Below are 24,193 nucleotides of genomic sequence, written 5' to 3'. Positions count from 1 at the left end.
TAAGACCTATATTATCACGTAAGACCCTGACACTACAATCAGTTCCCCATGGGTAGATCTTCATGGAGACTCTGTAGGTGGACCCCTACACCCATGCAGAGTCACAGTGGGGGCCCATCTTAATGTATCCAATTGTAGGTGCAAGATCAAGGCCCTATATCCAATACTTGCATCTTCTCTTGCATCCCAAAAACATTTGTGAACAAGCACTCACCTCACAAACTAAAGCAGCTGTAGTCGTTTTACCAACTCCTGGTGGACCTGACAGCAAAGCTGCTTTAAAATTAGTACCACCATCTTTGCCTCCCGATTTACTGGGTTTTGCTACAAAAATAAAAGCAACTTTTATCTAGATATAATACAGGGATGGTAGATAGTTACATATTTTAAAAAGATACCTTAAAAATACCAGACCTTAAAACAAGCAAGCTCAATCTCTGGATATCAGAACAATGGACTACAAATCTATAGAATAGTCATAGCATGAATATTTGGAGAACTGTAATTCAAATAATCTTAGTTTAACAGAATATGCACTTGCACTCTTTGTTTTTAATAGTTTTCAATAATTAAATGCACCTGTGGCATTAAAATGTTTTAGCACTTTTAGTTGCTGTGAAACATTAATATAGGATACATTAAAAATGTGTTGCAGTGAAATTATATACAAACTTACTGTGCCCTTTTCATTCTCTCTTATATATCCTCATGAAAGGGCATAAAAAATTAGTCCAGAATACCACACATTAAGTACCAATAGATTGCACTGACTAGCTTGCAGTGTCTTTTCTTTAAAATTGCAGATTATCCTTAAAGAAAGTTGCTAGTCAGTGCCAGGACCTTGGGAATGCACTTCGTCACGTGCACAACAGCCACCAGAGTATATTAGCCTTCAGGGCATGCTGCAAGGCCCACCTTTTCTCCCTGCTAGTGAGGAAATGGGTGTTGGCTAGAGCCCCATGGTGGTGGGGGACGGGAATTAATGTCTATTATATGTTTGTTGAGGTTTGGCCTCTCTTATAGTTTGTAAATATCCAAACAAATAAAATACAGAACTGCAAACAGTACAATGTAAATCTGGTGATCTGAAAATGATTGTTTTACATCTTCAAAGGTAAAACAGACACTTGCTGAAAATATTGCATCTATTCTGGGACTTAAACCTGATTCCAGACTTCTACAGTTGCTTGCACTCTATAAAAGAGCCTACATGAAGCTGAGCAGTGCGAACACCCGAAGTTCTACAAATTGAGAAACCTGGAAACAGCCAGAAAAAGATATTAATTGCATAGTCACCATGTTTGTCCTCAGAAGTATTCTTGTGCCAGTTTTGGAGCCATCGTAACAACTTATTGGCACAGCTTTGCTCCCCTTGCTGTCCAATTACTGTTTTAAGAGATGTAGGCTTATATTTATCAACCCACAGCAACCCCTCTGCTCTGCCTTTGCTTATCTCAGGAACACAACTCTCTTCAGCCTTTGGGGCATGCTGCTTCTCCACAGCTTGCTGCTTGAAGTCCAGACCTTTCTGAGCTTCAGTAGTTTCTTTTTTTATAGATCTGAAGGTGCCTTCTTTTTCAAGAGTGGAGTTGCTTTTTTTAGGGTCAGTTTCTTTCTTAGCTGGGCTAATTTTTCTTTTTTCAGGCTCCGTTTTCTGTGGGGTCTTGTCCCTTTTTGACTTCGCTTTCTTTGCCTTAAAAGACAGAAGAGTGAAAGTATAAAGGGAAAATAAAACCATACAAGAACAGGTCAGTAGCACACACAGCTAGAGAGCCTTCAGAAGGGTCAAAACTTATATAACTAGAGCTAATTAGAATTTTCCCCACCCTCTTTTAAAATATTCAGCAAAAAAATTAAAACTTCAATTTGGAAATAACACTGCAGTGCCTCATGGGACTAGTAGTCAGGTCACTCTTATTATTCACCATGGTCTACCTTATTGCTGAGCCATTACGGTGTATCATGGAGTCCCTGCTCATAGCACTTTGTGGGAGATGTAGTTTGAGGCTGGGGAATGCAGCCCATGAAAGAGAAAAGGGCAACAAAGTACAACTCCTATGAGGCACTATGGTGGCATTTCAAAATTTAAATTGGTTTTTGAACAAAAAGTCAAAATTGCCTGTGGAAAACAGAGCTAAATTTTTCATGGAAAGTATGAGTCAAAAGCCCAAATTTCCATCAAAAACCATTTTGGAGCTCTGTGACACCTCCAAAGAAAAACACAGTTCCAAACTTAGTTAAGTATGAGGACGGCAAGCCCATGAGTGGATTACAACAGGAACACAAAATGTCTCAGCTTTAGACTGATATCAAATAAAAAAACAGATACAATCATTTCATTTCAGCAGCTAGTCACATGAGAAATAGTAAGACTGTGTCTACATTCAGTTTGGAAACCATGGTAGTACCTCTAGAAAACTTAATACTGTTTACGTAGTCATTGTAGACTGATCTTAACCACACCGTAAAATAAATTTTATAGCATTCATCCACATTAGTTTATTTCGATTAAGATTACTTAATGTTCGCACAGAGGAGTGACAATGTAACAGCACTACATAAATGCTAAATTTATCATATGCCATTTGCACTTAATTACCCTACATTTGCAATAGGATCTCAGATTTGAATTATGGCCTTGATATCGTACAGTATCAATCATCTTCAATTAGATGGCAACACACGTAAAATAATTCTGTAGATTTTCTAGAGCTATTACATTTTAAAGGATAAACAATTAGTCAAATTTATTAAATTTATTAGATTTCCCCTGAATATATTCATTCCTCAGATAGGCAGCTGCACTAGAGGGAGTGTGAGAGTGCATTAAATAGGTTAAAAAAAATAAATCTGATAAAACCAAAGCAAAAGTGAATAAAAGGAAGTCTTCTTTTCCACAATACAAAACTTGTATTTTCTTCCAACGAGAAGTCAGAGTGATGGAAGCGTGCGACTACATAAAGCCAAACTGCCGACGGATGGACGGGCAGACAAACACACACACACACACACACACACCATATTAGCTGACAGTGCTTTAAGAAATAAATTAAGTTTATTTTGTACAAACCTCTGCTTCAGCTGCTATTTCATATTTGGACTTTTTGCCTGGCATAGTTCGAATCAGATCAAATAGGTCATCCTCGTGAATTATTTTTGTCCCCAATGTTGATGCCTAGACCAGAAAGAATAATTAAGATTAGCTCACTTGCACTTAAACTGCTTTACACAAGTAATTATGTATGTAATTAAGTTTAGAAACACAAGCAATGTTAAAAAGCTGTATAATAGGTGTCTATTCACATTACAGTTACAATTTTTAAAACAAAATACCAAACATATAGCCTATAATTGACACAAATGAGACAGTAAGGGGAGAGTTTAGGGTATGTGTGGTTGTTTCTAGCAGTAATAGAAACAACAAAAACATTGTATATTACAGTAAAATATTTAAATGATTTATAGTCAGATGGTGACATTTGAAAATAATTACCTGAAACTAATTTACATACCTGGAAGGTTTTTTTAATTTTAAGTTTTCCTAGAAATTAACTTTTGAATATCCATTCCAAGTAGCAATAAGACACTTCAGAGAACAATCTGATGGGGCTGATTAATTTACACCTTCAGATTCATTTCTCGTCTGACCACACACCTTCAGTGTACATTAATCAGAACTATCCTAGACTCATGTCGTACTGCTCATTGAATGTCTTCAGTACGGATTGTAAAGATACTTATTCATGTCTGAATCCTTTAATATTAATGCTGTGTTGTATGTACATTTGTTTTACGTAATGTAACGTAAGCACCACTGTAATTTAGCACTGCTGTCAACTTTGGGCCTATTTCTGGTCTCACATATAGAAGAGTGCACTACATCAGATATACTGTCTGTACATATGTAAGTATGGCTGAGCCCTCAAAACTACTGTAAAAATTGACGTTACTGGTAGAAAAATAAGGAAGTCGGTGTTACCTTTAAGTCATAACTGAGGCACTATCTATTAATAAACACCATTTTCTCTTTTCTAAAAAAGTTACTTAATATTTCACACACACACACACACACACACACACACACACACACACACACACACCCTCAGAATATGCATTTTTGGGAGAATTGTCTGGTTTTGGAAGGGAGAGGAGTTATTTAAAGTTAAGCACCAATGTTGATACAAGAACAACTGGATATAAGCTCGCCATCAACAAGTTTAGGCTTGAAATTAGACAAAAAGGTTTCTAACCATCAGAGGAGTGAAGTTCTGAAACTGCATTCCAAGGGAAGCAGTGGGGGCAAAAACCTAACTGGCCTCAAGACTGAGCTTGGTAAGTTTATGGAGGGGACAGTATGATGAGACTGCCTACAATGGCATGTAGCTGATCTACAACTGCTAGCAGCAAATATCCCCAATGGCCCAGGAAGGGACACTAGATGGGAAGGGCTCAGAGATACTACAGAGAATTATTTCCCAGGTGGTGTCTGGCTGTTGGGTATTGCCAAGATGCTCAGGATCCAACCGCTCACCATATTTGAGGTTGAGAAGAAATTTTCCCCTGGGTCAGACTGACAGAGACCCGGGGGTTTTCACATTCCTCTGAGACATGGGGCACAGGTCACTTGCAGGTTTAAGCTATTGTAAATGATTAATTCTTTGTAACTTGAAGCCTTTAGATCAGGATTTGAGGACTTCAGTAACTCAGCTACAAGTTATAGGTTTATTAAAGGAGTAGATGGGCAAGGTTCTGTGGCCTGCAATGTGCAGGAGGTCAGACTAGATGATCCTGATGGTCCCTTCTGACCTTAAAGTCTATGAGTGAATTAACATGTGCATTTCATTTTTGGATCATGCATAGTAGCACTTACCTTTTCGCATTTAGACTGGCCACAGTCACGCCCCATAATGAGATAGTTTGTCTTCTTGCTGACATTACCAGTCACTTTTCCTCCATAACGCTCAATTAAAGACTTGGCCTCATCTCGTTCAATAGACTCCAGGACTCCTGTAATTACGAACGTCAGGCCCTCCAAGCAGTTTTCAGATCCCTAAGAATCAAATATTACAGTAAGCAGGATCCCTTGATGCACTTACAACAAAATGTCTCCCCATTACAAAAATGATTTCTTCAATACCTTGTAAAAGCAGCAAAGAGTCCTGTGGCACCTTATAGACTAACAGACGTATTGGAGCATGAGCTTTCGTGAGTGAATACCCACTTCATCAGACACATTGGTTTGTCAACTACTGTTTCATTAGCTGAGGCCTTGGCTACACTCACACTTTACAGCGCTGCAACTGGGGTGTGAAAAAACACCCCCGAGCGCTGCAAGATACAGCACTGTAAAGCGTCAGTGTAATCAGGGCAGCAGCGCTGGGAGCATGGCTCCCAGCGCTGCACGCTACACCCGTAAGGGATGTGGTTTACATGCAGCGCTGGGAGAGCTCTCTCTCAGCGCTGCCACTCTGACTACACTCACACTTCGGCAGCGCTTTGAAATTCCAAATGTAGCCATACCCTGAGACTGTAAGCAGCCATAAACAATCTAATGCTTGGCACTTTTAGCTAAAATTGAGTGGGTAAATTTGATTGCTATAGGCATCGACATCCTGTACTTCAAGCACTGCAAACTACTGAGAATCACTTTCTTCAAACAGGGTAATCGTTTTCCACTATAAACATCAAAAATCAATATATAAATCAAATATTATACTAAGAGTTTCTAGTTGGTGACATTAAGGTTTCTTAATTTGTGCTGTTTATTTTTACACAAAAAAGGTATTGTTTTTATTTTGTAGGGACTTAAAAAATCAAATAAAATCAGTCTGTTTTTCTTGGATCAAGACAATTGGCTCGCTCCAAAATGCTGCAGTCCTGGAAATGAGCTCAACAACATGAGAAAACTGTAGAACCCAACCACCCATTTTCACAAGCATTTTTCAACACCACAAAAACTGCAGTTTCTAGTGCATATTTTATAGATTAGAAATCTATTCTCAAAATACTTCTTAGTTGGGTCTTGTCTTAGATAACATATCTGGAGGCCCTTGATATACATCAATATTACACACACAAAATGGTGTAATTCTTCTACAGCCAAATTGGGACTTACTTGTGGTATCTCTTTGGAACCTAGTGCTTTTGGACCCTCTCGATTAAGGAAGCTTCGATATGCCTGGTAGTTGACTCGTTTCTTTTCAGAGTCCTCAGGACTGATAGACTTTGAAAGAAGAAAATTTACTATAAGTAAGGAAACAATCAAACTCAGGCTCTACTTTCTTTAAAGTTTCCAAACAGCTTTTTGCACATTAAAGGAGAAGCAAACCCTAGCACTTATTTTTAAATGCTGACATGTAACTAGCAGCAACATAGGTCTTTACAAAAGGAAACAAACTCTACAGTACTACAGCATCCCTCTTTAAATGTGTGAAAAGTAATTCACTGTTTATGTTAGGGCTTGTCGAGACATGGAATTAATAGGGAATAACTATCCACTTAAACCTCAAACCCTATCTTAATCCAGAATAATTTTCATGTGTAGACATACCCTAAATTGATACACACGACCAACATATTTTGCTATGCTTCAGATGAGTCAGCCTTTTATTCATAAAAAAATAAAAGTTAAAAAAGACCTATTAGAGAATCCAGGCCTTTCTTCTCATAAATGCAATATTGTCTATTTCTCTGCACAAACACAGAGGATGATTTTGGTTAAGCGTGTAAAACTTTAGAGACAGTATTTGCCATTTTCAGCTGCTGGGGGTGGGGAGGTGGGAAATGCTCTTCAGAATCATTTCTCAAATCAACATTTAACTATTGGTAATTTAAAATTAGCAGATGCTTCTGACATTTCAGTGTCTAGGATTAAAAAACAAGAAAAGGTGGGAATTGTTGAAAAGCTGACTATGCAGTGCTTAAGTCTGCATTTATTATGTATTTATTAACATGTAATCTAAATGAACTTCCTCCTGTGTCACCTAGTGCATCCTGTCATCGAGAATACAGCAAGAACAATCTTCATATCTGTATCATGTATAGCACCAAGCTCATCATAAATAATAAAGTCTAGGTGTCTATGAGATAAAGAAATTAACATTAGTTGTTTTCTGTTAACAATATATTTCCATACCAAAGATTCAAAGAGCCATCCACTTCTGGGATCTCTTTGGGCACCAAGCCAGCCCTCACTCACCCCCAACTCCCCCTCACCCCCAATTTCTGCACTATGGAGCTATTCAGATAATTGCTTTCTTCCACAGAACTTTTTAATATGATCTTTCTGTGTATGTATGTCCTTTAAGAAGTGCTTGTTAATTAGATCTGTTAATTCCTAGCCTCATTTTATCAATATTCCTCCAGCTAATTTTTTTCTTGCCTTTGACACACTTATTGGAAACTTAAAACCTCACTAGAAATTTAACTTCCTGAAATTAGAAGTTCTCCAGGAAACTCAAAGGCAAACATATTGCCCAGCAACAATAGTTAGATAAGGAGGATGGTAAAAAGAAAAAACAAAACATTCATATTCTTGTGTCAGCACCTAGCCCTAGTGAACTCCTCATGAAAGGTTCCTACCTCAGGCTTTTGGGGAGAAACTTTCTGTTTCTTTGGCGTTCTCGTCTCTTCCTTTCCTGAAATGATTTTTTCTTTTGTCACTGCACTGAGAGTGTCTCTCTCCTTTTTATTGCTCTCTTCTTTTTGTTTCAGACCCACCAGCTTACAGCTAGGTTTCAAAGGCAAAGTCCTATTCTCTGACTCCACGGCTTTACCAACAGACGTTTCTGGATGTGGACAAGATGGTCTTGTACTTTCATATTTAGTTTGTTCCTTTGCATTACAATTCCTTGTGTCATCTGTTGAGTTGGCATTTCCCCCAGAAAGAGAGAGGGGAAAAAAAGTGTGTGTTAACAGGAGAACCTCTTCATATTATAGATTAGTGAGTGCTAAGATTTTTCTGTATGCTTGCGTTACCTTTTTGAGATGGTTTACGTTTTTCTGTTGTGTTTGAACTGGTCTTGGTAGTCGAAATGGTTAGCTTCTCTTCTGGATATTTTCGAGCCTAAACAAACATGAACAAAATACCAGAATAAGAAATCTACATGCTCTAACCCAGGGGTCGGCAACCTTTCAGAAGTGGTGTGCCGAGTCTTCATTTATTCACTCTAATTTAATGTTTTGCATGCCAGTAATACATTTTAATGTTTTTAGAAGGTCTCTAAGTCTATAATATATAATTAAACTATTGTTGTATGTAAAGTAAATAAGGTTTGTAAAATATTTAAGAAGCTTCATTTAAATTAAAATGCAGAGCCCCCCAGACCGGTGGCCAGTGTCAGTGCCATTGAAAAATCAGCTCACGTGCCACCTTCAGCGCATGTGCCATAGGTTGCCTAACCCTGCTCTAACCAATAGTTAAATTAGACTTCTGCAGGTTCAAAACATCTCTCTCAATTTCTGAAAGCTGTGTTTGGGGTCTGAATGGCACTGCTTAAAAGGTTAGCCCCGCCACTGGTTAGAACAGAATTTAGTACATACACTTTTGGAAAGGATATCTAAGCAGATGAGCTTTTTAGGGTCAAATTCTGCCTCATGCATGCACTCAACTCCCCCTTATGCCAACGGGAGACATATACCTAGAACCTATGATGGCAAAATTTGGCTCTCGTTATTTCATTTGGGACGCTTAGGAAAAATAGGACTTTGTGCTTTCATTTATTAACTTCAAAAATGATTACTGCTAACTAGCTTAAAGGCAATAATCCCATGTACTCTAAAGCATGGGTAGGTGTCCTCTTTCTGATTTATATCTGGCCTATTTTCAGTTTGAATGTGTGATCTGTTTCAAAATCAATCAAGATTTGCAGATTTTATAATCTTATTTTTATGTATGTTTTAACACTGGCAAGCAATGCCAGATATTCACATACCAGGCATCCTAAAGCAGAGGGCCCACACCTTTAGGGGTGAGAGAGAATTTCATTTTTTATGTCCATCTAATCCTTGGCTTCTCTGTTGAGATTGCCAACATTCATGCTAATCAGTAACAAATAAGGTGGTGGTTTTGTGATGTGGACCCTCACTTTAGATCAGCAACTCAATTTCACCTTAAGTACTAAATCGCCAAACAGCCTACCATCTGGGCTGAATTAAAAGTGGGGACCTACATATCATAGGAAACTGGTAATAAGTTAACAGAACCTAAACCATTCAGTCCTCTGTTGTAAGATTCCATTTCTATATTGATAAGATTTTGTTAAATAATTGCCTATAGACCATGTTATTCAAAGCATCAATATAACTTCAGTTTAAATCGAAAAAAAAATTCCACATGAACCACTTCAGTCTTCATTATTTTAACCTTAAATTTTAACTCTCTCTTGCATCAACCAACCACAAACTGCAAAACTGCAACTTCACAAATCTGTTTCAAAACTAAGGTCAGGTCTACACTAAAAAGTTAGGTCAAGCCAGCTAGTCACTTGGGTATGTGAAAAATCCATAGCTTGGAGCAAAGTAGTTGAGCTGATCTAGCCTCCTGTAGACAGCACTAGGTCAACGGAAGAATTCCTTCTTTGACCTAGCTACCGCCCCTACGAGAAACAAATTTACCATAATGACAAGAGAACTGCTCCCATCACTGTAGTGAGGGTCTGCACTGAAACGCTACAGCAGCGCAGATGCAGCTTCGCCATTGCAGTGGTTTAAGTGTAGACACAGCCTAAGTTTTGATATCCTCTTAACAGTAAAACTATAGCAAAGGGATCCCCCACAACTAGAAGTCAGCATTCAAGCAAATATAAAAGACGACAACTCAATGATGAGTTACACTGCAGAGATTTCTAATTCTGAAGAGATACAGAGGGCGATAATAAACTGCTAGTTGTCCAATTTTCTTTTCCAGTAAAGTACCATTTATTAAAATCATATTTTGTCAGACAATACAAAGTGAGATCATATGATTATCACCTGATTTACTCTTTAATCTTGGGATAAGTCTCAGCGTTAGCATGCTAGACAGCAATGTGAAAAACTACAATTGTGACACAGGTCAAGAACTATCAGTGAAGGGGCTAGTAAGGAGATTTGTTCACTAGCCGCCAACAGAACACAGTAACAGTTTCAAAAGAAGCAGACAACCCGTTCAACTACAAGGATAAAAAGCAACACATCTGCTGATATTAAGAGAGGACAGTGCTTATTGAGTGGGGGGAAGAACAAACCAAGAGGAAGGAAAAGTGGGCATGACCTTTTCAATTCCACAACTTAATGTTTCTTTCAAGAATGCCTCCCCATGGATCTCCATAAAATACATACGTGGTCAAAAGATGTAGTGGGTTTTTTTAAAACAAAAAAATACAGTGCAATCCAGAGTCACAAAAACATTTTAGTTTTAAAAATATTTTCATTTTTAAACACAAAGCTTATAAAATAATTAACCTTTTTTTTCTTTGGTGTTTCATCCAACATGGCTAGAGTTCTGGCAAATTCTTCATCCTCATGCAGCTGTCTCTCTAGCTGTGAAGAAAAGAGAATATCCAGGTTTTTGTCAAAGAAATTAAACTAAAGACAGGTTGTATAAAATGCCACTGCCTGTTGTTCAAGATCAAAAATTCACTGACCAAATGGACCACGACAATATGCAGTTTTAATCAAATATCCCACTCAGAGGGAATCTTGCTGCACTGGATTGCTACAAAATGACTTGTTTTCCTCAAGTGCAGCGACAGTATTCAGCTTCGTGAAAGGATATTTGTAATGCAACAACCCACTATATAAAGAGATGAACTACCTAGATAGAGAGGAATAGAATTGTGCAATTTCATTAACAAACCTTGCTGTCTCTTCAAATACTTTTGTTATGGAACAACTTTGTTAATGCATTACACAACTAAAATCTGAAAGGAAGTCAGGATCTCACTACTGACAACCTGTTACTGGGGAGCTCCCTGCAGATTTCAAAGATCCTCTTTCAGAACTGGTGTCAGAAACAAAGCATATTCTGTATTATCACATCCCCACAATGAAAGTAGTCATCTTCATGCCAGTTCTCTTATTTCAAGAGAGTAGATTTTTACAAATATAGCCCTTGACCTTTGCCTGGCTCTTGCTCTTCAATGCATTTTAGCAACTGTCTGACATATTAGACAGATGCAAGTCCAGCTGAAAAATATAAATAGCAATTTTAACAAAATGGATTTCCTCCAGTAAAAAAAAGAAAGTCCAGGTCCATGCATTTCCTCAGATTCCATTTGCAATTACTTATTAACTTGTGCCAAATAAAAACAAAGCCTAGTTAGATTTTCCTTCATTTGTTCCTAATGCAATAAATGCAATATCTACAACAGTGACAGGCATCCGCGTTACCATATTATCATTTAATATTGTGCCTTAGGGCAAAAATTTGTTCCTCCTGACTAAGGTGTTTATTGATAATAGCTGTATTCCACATTACAAATCAAATCCTTTTACAACAGCAAGTAAACTGTCCTAATGTAAGATCAAACATGCCCTTCCTGCCTGATTCAAACAGATGACTTCATAAGTCCAAGTATACCACAGGGACTATTTTCTATGTAACCATAACACCGGTAGTACTCTGAAGCTGATGAATGGCATCTATCTTCCCTGCTTCCAGCAGAAAGAAGAAAAACAGACAGACAACAGTATCATCAATGTAAATGAGCCATTTAAGGTGAAGATACACAAACTGTATCAGCAAAGCATTTCTGTTACATTTCTTGTGGAAGGGAGTGGTGGTGCTAGAGGTGTTAGGAATTTAAAGAAAATGTGCGTGTTTTTTCCTAAAACAGACTATTTCATTTCAAAAGTTAACCCTATTAGAATATTAGTTTTTGGCAAGGTCAAAGAGGATAAATTCTTTTAAAATGTCCATAAATTATAAACATTTACTTCACATGATGCTTATGCATTACACATTTCCAGCCAATCTTCCCTTCAAAGAAGAAAACACAGACATTTTGACAGGTATGCATTCCCCCAATATAAAACAGATTCATCTGGCATTTATAAAGTTAAATACAGTACCATGCGTAAGAATGCTATAGATTTTCAGGAGTGCATGGAAATCACGATACAATCAAATGAAATGGTCATGGATGGCAGCGATCTCTTTTGAGATGGAGTATGCATTAGAGACAGAGAGATATATAAGGGTGTAGGAATGAAGATCAGATTTGAAAGAGAGGGGTCAATAGCAACAGATAAAAGGTGTGGGGAAGGGATATAGGGAGGCAGAGGTTAGGGTAGATATGGCTACATTCACAATACTAAAATAATATGCACAAAATAACCTCGCATATATGAACTTTATTATTGAAATATATTTTTTAAGACATAAAATTTGTTTTAACTTTCCAAGCCACTATAGCAGCATATTCACAGAATTGCTCAACACAAAACACAACCCAGTTATTTTCTTGTCAAGCAAAGGCTTTTGAAAAGGATTCATCAATTTGGGCAGCAGAGAGCCAGGACAACATGTTTACAAAGTTTACCTCTGAATCTTCCTCTAACTGAAGTTGCTTAGCAATGGCCTCATCTTCTAGCAATGAATCTCTGCTTTGTGAAGGCTGCATTTCAAAGAAAGAAAAACAAAAAATCAATAGTTCCAGTTGTTGCCATTATCTATAAAGCTACCATGAGATACTGTTGTATTAATCATGAAGAGTATATGTCTCTAGAATAATCTGGTTACATACCAGCATGACAATGGCTAAAAGAACTGGGAATGGGAATGAGCATTTTACTCCTACCTCACTAATCTGAATCCATCCCAGGTTAACAGCTACCATTCAGAATACCAAATGAAATTAAGTGGCCTCACTTATTTCCAAGCTGATATCAGATCACATCACCTGGCTTTAATGGGCATCCTTGTTCCCAAGTTCAGAAGAGAAAAGTCACTGATTAGGCTGTATGTGGAATATGAACTACCCCCTCTCTCCCTTTCCCTCTGGTGCAAACATAATGGCAGGGCAATACATGGAAGTCTGTGCTGCTGCCTATGCACCCGGTATACATTCTGTTGATAAACAGAACTTTACATGCCATTTCTCTCAGGCTGGTACCCTTTCACAAGCATTACAGATTTTCAATTTTAAGTCAAATAATTTTTGGAAATTCAAGCTGATAAAATTCTCTAGTGTTCTTGGCTTTTTATCGAGCATTTCAGACAGTTTACTGATAGTACAATAAACCTCTCCACGTAGGACTGGAATTGCGAGAAAACCTTTACTAGTAGGGCTGTCAAGCGATAAAAATTAATCATGATTAATCACGTTGTTAAACAATAATGGAATACTATTTATTTAAATTTTTTGATGGTTTCTACATTTTCAAATATATTGATTTCAATTACAACACAATACAAAGTGTATAGTGCTCACTTCATATTTAATTTTTATTACAAATATTTGCACTGTAAAAAAACAAAAGATAGTATTTTTCAATTCACCTCATACAACTACTGTAGTGCAGTCTCTTTTATCATGGAAGTTGAACTTACGAATGTAGAATTATGACCAAAAAAATTACTGCATTGAAAAATAAAACAATGTAAAACTTTAGAGCCTACAAGTCCACTCAGTCCTACTTCACCTAATCATTCAGACAAACAAATGTGGTTACAATTTGCAGGAGATAATGCTGCCCACTTATTTACAACATCACCTGAAAGTGAGAACAGACGTTTGCATGGCACTGTTGTAGTCGGCATCGCAAGATATTTACGTGCCAGATGCACTAAAGATTCATATATCCCTTCATCTTCAACCACCATTCCATAGGACATGCGTCCATGCTGATGGGTTCTGCTCAATAACGATTCAAAGCAAAACGGACCAATGCATGTCCATTTTCATTATCTGAGCCAGATGCCACCAGCAGAAGGATTAATTTTCTTTTTTGGTGGTTCGGGTTCTGTAGTTTCCGCATCTGAGTGCTGCTCTTTTAGGATTTCTGAAAGCATGCTCCACACCTCGACTCTCTCTGATTTTGGAAGGCATTTCTGATTCCTAAACCTTGGGTTGAGTGCTGTAGCTATTTTTAGAAATCTCACATTAGTATCTTCTTTGCATTTTGTCAACTCTGCTGTGAAAGGTGTTCTTCAAACAATAGATGTGCTGGGTGATCATCCTAGACTGCTATAACATGAAATATATGGCAGAATGCGGGTAAAACAGAGCCGAAGACATACAGTTCTCCCCCCCAGGAGGCTCAATCACAAATTTAATTAACGCATTATTTTTTAATGAGCATCATCAGCATGGAAGCATATCCTCTGGAATGGTGGCCAAAGCATGAAGGGGCATACAAATGTTTAGCATAACTGGCACATAAATACCTTGCAACACCGGCTACAAAAGTTTCATGCGAACGCCTATTCTCACTTTCAGGTGACGTTGGAAATAAGAAGCAGGCAGCAGCATCTCCTGTAAATGTAAACAAACTTGTTTCTCTTAGCGACTGGCTGAAGAAGTAGGACTAGTGGACTTGTAGGCTTTGAAGTTTTACATTTTGTTTTGTTTTTGAGAGCAGTTATGTAACACACAAAAAAAACTATATTTGTAAGTTGCACTTTCATGATAAAGAGATTGCACTGCAGTACTTGTATGAGATGAACTGAATAATACTATCTTATTTTTACAGTGCAAATATTTGTAATAAAAATAATAAATATAGTGAGCACTGTACACTGTATTGTGTTATAATAGAAATAAATATATTTGAAAACGTAGGAAAGCATTTGAAAATATTTAATAAATTTCAATTGGTATTCTATTAACAGTGCAACTAATTTCAATGAATTTTTAAAATCTCAATTTTTTTAGTTAATCGCGCGAGTTAACTGCCATTAATTGACAGCCCTATTTATTAGGTTTCTCTTTACACATGTAAAACAAACAAACATACAGGTGTTTAAGGAAAAAAACTTTAACTTGGTAAGAACGTGTTTTACTTTTTTAAAAAACCTGGTAAGTAATAGAAACTAAAGAGAAATGGGACCACTGATAGTTATTTAAAGTTATAACACCATTTGTAAGATTAGTGGCTCTTCTACAGTTCTTCAGAGTGTTGGACAGGAGCAGAGGCTAGCAAACTGCTGACTTCCATTTTGCTGGTGTTATTCTAAAGTAAGTATACTTACAATTTGAATTTCTTCCATTGTTTAATTAAAGCTTTGTTTTCTTAGGGCTTGGCTACACTTGTGAGTTAGAATGCATTAAAGCAGCCCCAGGCGCCCTAGCTCGCTACCCATCCACACTGGCAAGGCAGGTAGAGTGCTCTGACTCCAAGGCTAGAGCGCTCCTGGTACTCCACCTCAGCAAGAAGATTAACACTTGGTGCACGTTGGCTGAAATGCCCAGGCGTCAGTGTGAACGAGGTGTTGCATTACTGAGCTCTGATCAGCCTCCGGAAGCATCCCATAATCAAGTGGTCACTCTTGTCATTGTTTTGGAACCACTGCAGGCATGCCAATATGCCCTTTGAAAGCTCCGTTTTCTGACAGCTGGCATGATTATCTTCTCTGAGACAAAGCAACATTACTGTGGAACGCTGAGTGAGAGAGAAAAGCCGGGGGGTGTGGGAGTGTCTGTTGCTGTCTGAACTTACATGCTCTCAGCCCCCCAAAAACCCACTCTCTCCCCCCATACACACTCCACCCCACCCCCCTCATTGCAAAAGCACGTTGCAGACACTTGCATGCTGGGATAACTACCACAATGCACTGCTCTCTGTGGCCGTTGCAAGAGCTGCTGATGTGGCCATGCCAGTGTGCTGTCAGCGTGGACAGATTGCAGAGCCTTCCCTACTGTGCTCCACGAAGGCTGGTTTAACTCAAAGCGCTCTACATCTGCAAGTGTAGACATGCCCACAGTATTCTAAAATTTGTTTCCTACAATATGATGGAACACTTCAGAAATTTTATCCCTCTCCATGCACCAAAACTTATGTTTTAATAATCACTAATTTAACAAAATTGTGCTTATTACTTATGATTAATTGATTTCACAAAAGTCTACAAATCAAAAACCTTGCAAAACAAGACTACTACATATATTAGGGCACTACTGGGAAGAACAGTTAAAAAATAACTAATTTTCATGTTGAATGATCTGTTCGAAGAGAAAAATATAATTCAATAATCATGTTTTTTAAAATTTCTGATACATCTAGATGTGTTAGTCAAAATAGTACTCACTACAGTGACTTTTAAAGCAAGACATGTCAAGAACAAATGGTTACGTGGCTGCTCTGCATCGCTAAGTTCACTAAACCAGCCATTTTGATCTGCTATCATCAAGAAATATGTTGAATACTCACTTTTCTTTTGCTTGCTACCAATTTCTTTTCTGATCGCTGCACGCTACTAGTTCCAAAGTAATCAAGTACTGAGGTTGGCGTCAATTTTATTGGTGATAAAGGTTTACTTTTAGCTTGTGGTTTTGCATCCTCCTTTCTCACTCCTGCTGTTCCTAGACAGCTGCTTGCTGATGTTCCATTCTCCTTGGGTTTCTGGGAAGTCTTCTGATTAATGAAGTCACCTTCATCATCTTAACAGGGAAAAATATTTAATCACTCTGTTACCAATATCCTGAATAAGTTCTTATATAATGTAACTGATAAGAACTATTTGGGGCAAGTTTGTCAATTCTTCACCTTACATCTTTGCAAATGTTACAAAATGTCAAATGTTCATTTAAAAAAAGCTCAAAGCAACACTTACATAATTAAATGTAGGGTATTTTTACATACAAATTATTTACTACTACTTTGTACTCACACAGAACCTGTCTCCAAAAGAACTTTATAAAAGTTATACATCCTCATTTTACAGATGGGAAACTGAAGCATGGAGACTTGGCAACAGATTCAAGGTCTGACTCTCAGACCTCTTCCCTAGAAGAGCTACACCATACTTTTAAAACAGCAGGATATTAAGATAAAGGTCTTTTGTAGCATAACTCTTTACGTAAAATTATATATATCACACACACACACAAAACACACACACACAGCGCATTATATTGATCTATTTTCCATTTCAGTACTTAACATGGCCCTCAGCACTTCAGTATCCAAGGATTGCTTTCTACAGTCAACTTACTGCCCCTTCAAATTACTTGATACTATTTTAGGACTTTCAGAGGTTTGTACGACTGGCAAGGGAACAAGAGATGGATTGGGGTGTTTATTTCCTGGAAATCTGCAAAGCAACTACTTGAATCATATGTTTGGGGGGGGGGGGTTGTATTTTTTTATTTTTGTGCCCATAACAGAGAAACTAGCAACTAGTCCATGTGTTAGCAGCGGCAGCAGCATTCATTAACCCCTTCTATCAAAAGAGCCCTAAATGCTTTACAAACTATATTACTTCTCCCTCAGCTGCAAATATAGCCATCTCTGGCATAGAACAGCAGCCATTTAAGAGTTGAGCCCACAAAGTAAACCTTTTTCAATTAAAATTGAGAGAAATTTGGCAAAAGTACGGAATAGCCCACAGACCACAAAAATGAAGTGAGGATTTGGTCTTCCCTCCCCTTTAGGGCTCTTTTTATAAAAAATGATTAAAACAGTTTTGTCCTTACAGTTCTGTTAAATCATTTTCAATATCAGTTCACAGGAAAACCATTGCTACTAGCTGTTTTCATCAATAGATCAAAGTTTCCTAATAGGCAGATATTCAAAGAATCCACACAATGATTATTAGGATTCCTGAATCTGAGGCAGTTTGGGAACACAATTCATAGAAGAGATGTAAGGAGACTTACTGTACTGGATTACCTAACTCTCTTGTCTCCTGATGCGCTAGTTATATACTTCTCTCATCTCTTTAGTAGCTTTCCTAAAGGTACATTATCCCACATAATTTTCAGTGGTAAGTGGTTATGTGCTTGTTAGGTCTACACAGTTTTCTGTCCTTATGACCCATGGGTTGATTTTCTGTATCCACATATTCTGTTCCTTTTTTCGGTTTAGAGTTTCTTCCTCCACCCTCACACCATCCAATAGAGGGCGATAGTAACAACATTCGTGACATTAGCTGGAAGGTTTCTATTATTGAACACTGTTATTATGTGGTATCCAAAGAACACCTCAAATGGGCAGGCTGATTATTATTCAGGGCTATATGCTATGCTTGTGAGGAAAGGAACTACTAGGTTATCAAAGCTACATCAAAAAAAAATCATTACAGAATGCCTGAAGACAAGATTTGTCCACCAGTTGAACAGTTGTAATTGATCAAAGAAAGAAATCAAACCTGGGTTTCAGACACAAAGGCACAGAGCCCTTCCACTAGACCAAGAGGTTTACTTTTTTCAACACAACAATACATTTTCTTTAGGCAACAATACATCTCCTACAGCCATTAAGCTCAATTTAACTAGATATAATATATCCGGGATATTTGGCTATTGGATGCTTTAGGCTCCTAATTTGCCCTAGTTTAATATCTTAATAGTAGACTGTTTGTTCTACTAACTTAATTTCAGAATTATTTTCACTTTTTACAATTTTTCAATTGAACGAGAAAATGCATTTCCGGGGTAAAACGTGCATCTTACTAACAGTTAATGGAGCTATAACTACATTAATTTGTCTCTGGTAAAAAACACAGATCGCCTTCTACTTTTATTTTTCTTAACCCTAAAGCTGCCAGTATAATAGAACTGGGTCCTTACTCTTCTCTACTGATATCACATTCTGCATACTAGTAAACAAGATGACTTCCTTATTGCAACTTTTTTTTTTTTTAAGACTAAAAATATAAACACCGGATATTGCCTTTTGTTGGGTAGAGCAACGTAAAAGGATAAATATGATGAAGTTTAATTAAAAAAAGGATGTTGATTTTTTGGAGTCATGTTTACAGTGTGAGCACTTTAAGTATGGGTGGTAATTAAAGCAGGCACTAATTATGTCCTTGCTCGGAAAGGCAGTATTAGATTTACTAAGTGCAAACTGTGTACACTGAGACCAAATAGCAGATTTATAGGCTGCTGAGTGCTTATGACCTCAAAATATATTCATCTGAAAATGTAAATGCGGGGGAGCCTAACAAACATGAAAGTAACTGTCCAGAGGCAAATAAATCACTATTTCTAATCCAGTCGGCTTCCAAAAGAGAAGTTTCAGTGGCATGATGATTTATCAAAAAGAGATTCAGAAATAGTAAATTTACCTAATTTCTTTTCAAATAACTAAGCCCCAGTATTTTTGAACTTTGAGGATGTGCTGACCGCTCCACAGAAGGCTTGACATATCTTCCTCACATCTAACCTGCACGGACCTGCCTTCATTTCCTAACTGTTCTTTGGGTTACGCCTTTTTTTTTTTTTAATATGTATCTTTACGATGTGCACTGAGGACTTGAATATTATTTTTCCTGCTCGTTGTTTTACCTTAGAAATTTCAGGAATGTCTTATTTTATTGTAGAACTATTTAGAGATATCAGATATACAATGAGAGGTTTCATACTTAAGGTATGTCTACACTACAACACTGAAGTGGTGCAGCTGTACCAATACAGCTGCACCACTGCAGCATGTCTGGTGACGACACTCAGTGAGAGCTCTCCCATAAGCTATGTCGGTGGGAGAATATTCACACCCCTGAGCAACATAAATGTTGCCAACATAGACCGTAGTGTAGACATAGCCTTTAATGAAGGGGCAGAGAGGTCAGAGGGGTGCTGAAACCCGCTTTCTACCAAGTGTTTGCTAGCCATTGAAATAAAATAGGTGTTAACGAAGGCAAAACAAAGGTATCAACTAAAAATCCCTTCCTCTCTCAATTGTTCAGCTATTACTCATCTATTATGATGTCATCATTTCATTATATTCTTCATCTGGTATTGTGCCCATGAAGGTACATATATTCTGAATTTCCAATGTAAAAAAAAAAAAAAAGAAGAAGAAAAGAAATATCTATCAGGCCTTCTTTATAAAATCATATACACCAAAGAAAGAAAGTCTTCTGAATAATACACTGGACTGGAAATTAACAGATACAGACTTATTAGTAATTATTGATATTGTGGTAGTAACTACAAGCCACAGTCATGGCCAGGAGGACTCCATTGTGCTAGGCACTGTACAAACAAGATAAAAGCATCCCTGTCACACAGAGGTTACAATCATAAGTAATTCAAATCCTGGCTTGGTCTCAAACTTCCAGCCTTATCTTGGGCAAATTACTTAGTTTCTCTGTACCTCAGTTCCCAGTTGGTATAATGGATTATCATCGTCTTGCACTCCCTTTCTAATTTTCTATTTAGAGTGTAAACTATTTGATGCAGGGACTTTATTATATATTTGTACAGTAATTGGCTCTGATCTCTGCTGGGGTCTCCATGTATTATCATAATGCAAATAAATAGTAAGTTTAATATGGTAGAATTACTTTAAAACAGACAGACATACTGCAGCATTAAAAACTTTGAAACAGGTCAAAATTAACAACTGCATAAATTCTTTTGTTATTAAGATTATATTACATGTACATAATTATAGTGTGTTTTGGACAGATCTTATAAACGCAAAGCTAAGTTTTAAAACTGCCTCAATGTTAATCACCACACAATTATTTATTTGCAACAACAGCACTTAGAAGCTGTTATGCACCAGAGTTCTATTGTGCCAGGCATTATACAAACACAAGAAGTCCCTGTCCCAATGAATTTACAATTTAGATGAAGGTACTATGGTCTTTCATGTGGTTTATCCTTGTGTCTTATTCTCCAGTCTGTGGGTATATCTACACTATGAAATTAGGTCCATCTTATAGAAGTCGATTTTATACAGTTAATTATGTATGTCCACACTAAGCGCATTAAGTCAGCAGAGTGCGTCCTCACTACCGTGGCTAGCATTCACTTACGGAGCGGTGCACTGAGGGTAGCTATCCCACAGTTCCCGCCACCCATTGGAATTCTGGGATAAGCTCCCAAGGCCTGATGGGGCAAAAACATTGTCGCAGGTGGTTTTGAATACATCAGTCACCCCTCCCTCCGTGCAAGCAATGACAGACAATTATTTCTTGCCTTTCTTCCTGGGTTACCCATGCAGGTGCCATACCACGGCAAGCATGGAGCCCACTCAGCTCACCGTCACTGCTGCTGTTGTGGGCAAGTCTACTGTGGGGGCTGCTGTGATCCAGGTTGCCAAAGCAATCATTGACGTTCGGTTACCAAGGATAGTGACTCTGGGAAACGTGCAGGCCTTTTTAGATTTTAGGTGCATCATATTCCTGTCTTTGTCGCTGGTGAAGAAGTCTTGCAGCCGTACATTCTAGTCCGGTCGGTGCTGTAACACCCCATAGCACTTCTGTGGCTGACACATGTAACAGTTCCAGGGCTCTTGCTGTTTTGCCTTGGCACCTTGCCCTACCCGGACCTCCAAGCATTCGACACAGAAGCACCTGCAACAGCTGGCATTGCTACATAGCAGCAGCTCCTTGCCTTCACAGACTGTGCAGTAGGACTACTAACCGTCGTCATCCACTGCTAACTCTGCTCTCCTGCTCCCCAGCAACAAGCTCGGGGGATCCGTTCATGAAGCCTGGACAGTAGTAAGGAGCAGTTCAATTACAGGCTGAGCAAGTGCAGAATGGTAGTAGAATGTGCCTTTGAACATTGAAAAGCTCGCTGGTGCTGTTTGTCAGACCTCAGCGCAACCAACATTCCACTGTTATTGCTGCTTGCTGTGTCCTCCATAATATCTGTGAGAGTATGGGGGAGACCTTTATGGTGGGGTGGGAGGAGGAGGCAAATTGCTTGGCATCCAATTTTGGGCAGCCAGACACTAGGGCGATTAGAAGAGCACAGAAAGGCGCTCTGCACATCAGAAAGGCTTTGAAAACCAGTTTCATGACTGGCCAGGCTTCGATGTGACAGTTGTGTGTGTGTGTTTCTCCTTGATGCAAACCTGCCCCCTTTGTTGATTTTAATTCCCTGTAAGCCAACCATCCTCCCCCCTTTGAAATAAAGTAACTATTGTTTTGAAGCCATGCATTCTTTATTAATTAAAAAAAAATGAGATAATGGTTGGCTGGAGAGAAGAGAAGGACAAGGCCACATTGCTCATTGCAGCCACACTAAAAATCGAACTGTTTGAATGACAGCTTTCTGTTGGTTGGGCCATCCTCTGGAGTGGAGTGGCTGGGTACCTGGAGCATTCTTGCTCCTGCACCCCCCGCATTCTTGGGCACCTGGGTGAAAAGGCTATGGAACATGGGGAGGTGGTTAAACAGTGGATGCAGCAGGGGTCTGTGCTCTTGTTGGCTTTCCTACGGCTCCAACAGACACTTCATCATGTCCGTTTGCTCCCGCATTAGCTTCAGCATTGCGTCCTGCCTCCGCTCTTTGCGCTCACTTAATCCTTTCCTGGTCTCTACCACTGAATGCCTCCATGCATTAAGCTGTACCCTATCAGTGCGGGCGGACTGCATGAGCTCGGAAATCATGTCATCGCGAGTGCGTTTTTTTCACCTTCTAATCTGCAATAACCTCAGGGACAGGGATGATGGGGGAGCATAGAAACATTCTATGCTCTACAATGGTCACCTGTGCTGCTGAGTTCGCCACGCTGACCAAACAGGAAATGAAATTCAAAAAGTTCCCAGGGCTGTTCCTGTGTACCTAGCTAGTGCATCAGAGTTCAAAGTGGTGTCCAGAGCAGTCACAATGGAGCACTCCGATAGCTCCCAGAGGCCAATACCGTCAATTTGCGTCAGCACTACCAGAAATTCAACCCAGCAAAGTCAATTTTAGCACTCTCCCCTCACCAGGCAGGGGTACAGAAGTCAATTTTAAGAGCCCTTTAGGTCAACGGAACGGGGTTGGTTGTGTGGACATATTCATTTTTAAAATCGACCTAATGCAGCTAAATTTGATTGACCAGTAGTTGATACATCACTTAATAAGATAGGACTATATTTGTTAAATATTTTTGTAGATTTTCAGTGTTCTCCTTTTAAACAAAACTATAAGTAAAAAGTTATATTCAAAACCATTGAGGTTTTAAACAGAATAAACGAACAAACCATCAGTAATTGTTGTATTTGCCTATTAAGTTTAAAAACTGATTAACCTTAAAAATATATATATATTTTTAAAAAAATTTTAAGTTATTAAAACCAGATGCCATATTTGACTTAGGAAATGTAATTTTCCCACTATTCACAACATTTAAAAAAAAACCCAAACCTGAAATGGTCCAACAGTAACTCCAGGCTTCAGAAACTGGCCTTTATAGTCCCATAGATTTGTTTTACATTCAGTTTTTCAACATACAATTTGATTCTTAATGTACTACAAACATGCAGTTTAAACTAACACTGTTAGAGCTTCTGTCTAAAATGAAATGTCAAGGCAATGTGATAATAAAAATATAAAGCTACCAGCCCCCAAGCTATTCAAATTTCAATCCCATGTCACCACTTTATTGGAGAAGTTAAACAGATGTGATCAAAGGCCACTCAATGAAGATTGTCTCTATCACATTCTTCCAGGGAGATGGAAGGTTCGATCTTGGAACCCTTAAAAGTTCCAAAAGAGCCAAAGGGGATAATAATGTACAGACTACTTTACGCTTTTCCAGGATCAGACCCAAAATCTGGAGCAACTACATGTTCTAAATATGACATTTATACATTTCAGAGGATTGGAACAAAACTGTATAGCCTTTAATACACTTTTTGTTCACTTTAAACTAAAACAAATAGACCACCAAATATAATTGTTACTTTATAATTTCTCTTAATTTTTTGTTGAAAAAAGTTTCAAAACCAATCGATTCTTTTAAAGTATGCTTTACCTCCAGAAATGCCATACTTAATATAATTTTTTCAAATAAAATATTCACACAACTGTACAAAAGGAAATTTCTGAATTAATGTGTTATTATATATACTTTCAAAATCAGCAGTCCATTTACTCTCACAATTAAGAGATTATGATCAGCTACTCTTATTAACTTGTATCAGAGTCATTTTTAGCCTAAGATAAAATTCAAGGCTGCTACTTACTATTTCACAGAATTGATCTGAATAGGAATCCTTACCACCACTGTCAGATGTCACAAAAATGGATATTTTACAAAAATTTATATTGTGTTATTATATTAACTAGTCCTATCAATGAGTAGAAAATTGCATCAATCAAAA

The 24,193-nt window shown here is 38.0% G+C and overlaps 2 protein-coding genes across 2 annotated transcripts in view; one reads left to right on the top strand and one right to left on the bottom strand.

Moving 5' to 3' along the window:
• Positions 1-7,802, top strand: part of WDR19 (WD repeat domain 19) — a 134,127-nt gene extending 126,325 nt beyond the window's left edge. Inside the window, exon 37 of the mRNA XM_050947369.1 lies at positions 7,714-7,802. The gene's annotated coding sequence lies outside the window, so the exon portion shown is untranslated. The remainder of the gene's footprint in view (positions 1-7,713) is intronic.
• The window catches only part of RFC1 (replication factor C subunit 1), a 72,047-nt gene that overhangs the window by 10,216 nt on the left and 37,638 nt on the right, over positions 1-24,193 (bottom strand). The window contains exons 5-14 of the mRNA XM_050947409.1: positions 16,351-16,580; positions 12,522-12,596; positions 10,444-10,521; positions 7,978-8,065; positions 7,582-7,859; positions 6,116-6,223; positions 4,871-5,050; positions 3,071-3,175; positions 1,297-1,693; positions 215-324 (exon numbers count right to left, since the gene is read on the bottom strand). Coding sequence (XP_050803366.1) covers positions 215-324; positions 1,297-1,693; positions 3,071-3,175; positions 4,871-5,050; positions 6,116-6,223; positions 7,582-7,859; positions 7,978-8,065; positions 10,444-10,521; positions 12,522-12,596; positions 16,351-16,580 — 1,649 coding nt within the window. The remainder of the gene's footprint in view (positions 1-214; positions 325-1,296; positions 1,694-3,070; positions 3,176-4,870; positions 5,051-6,115; positions 6,224-7,581; positions 7,860-7,977; positions 8,066-10,443; positions 10,522-12,521; positions 12,597-16,350; positions 16,581-24,193) is intronic.

This window comes from Gopherus flavomarginatus, chromosome 3, assembly GCF_025201925.1.
Source record: "Gopherus flavomarginatus isolate rGopFla2 chromosome 3, rGopFla2.mat.asm, whole genome shotgun sequence".
Lineage (NCBI taxonomy): Eukaryota > Metazoa > Chordata > Testudines > Testudinidae > Gopherus > Gopherus flavomarginatus.
The sequence above is the reverse complement of the archived record's forward strand: the minus strand, read 5'-3'. Positions and strand labels throughout refer to the sequence as shown.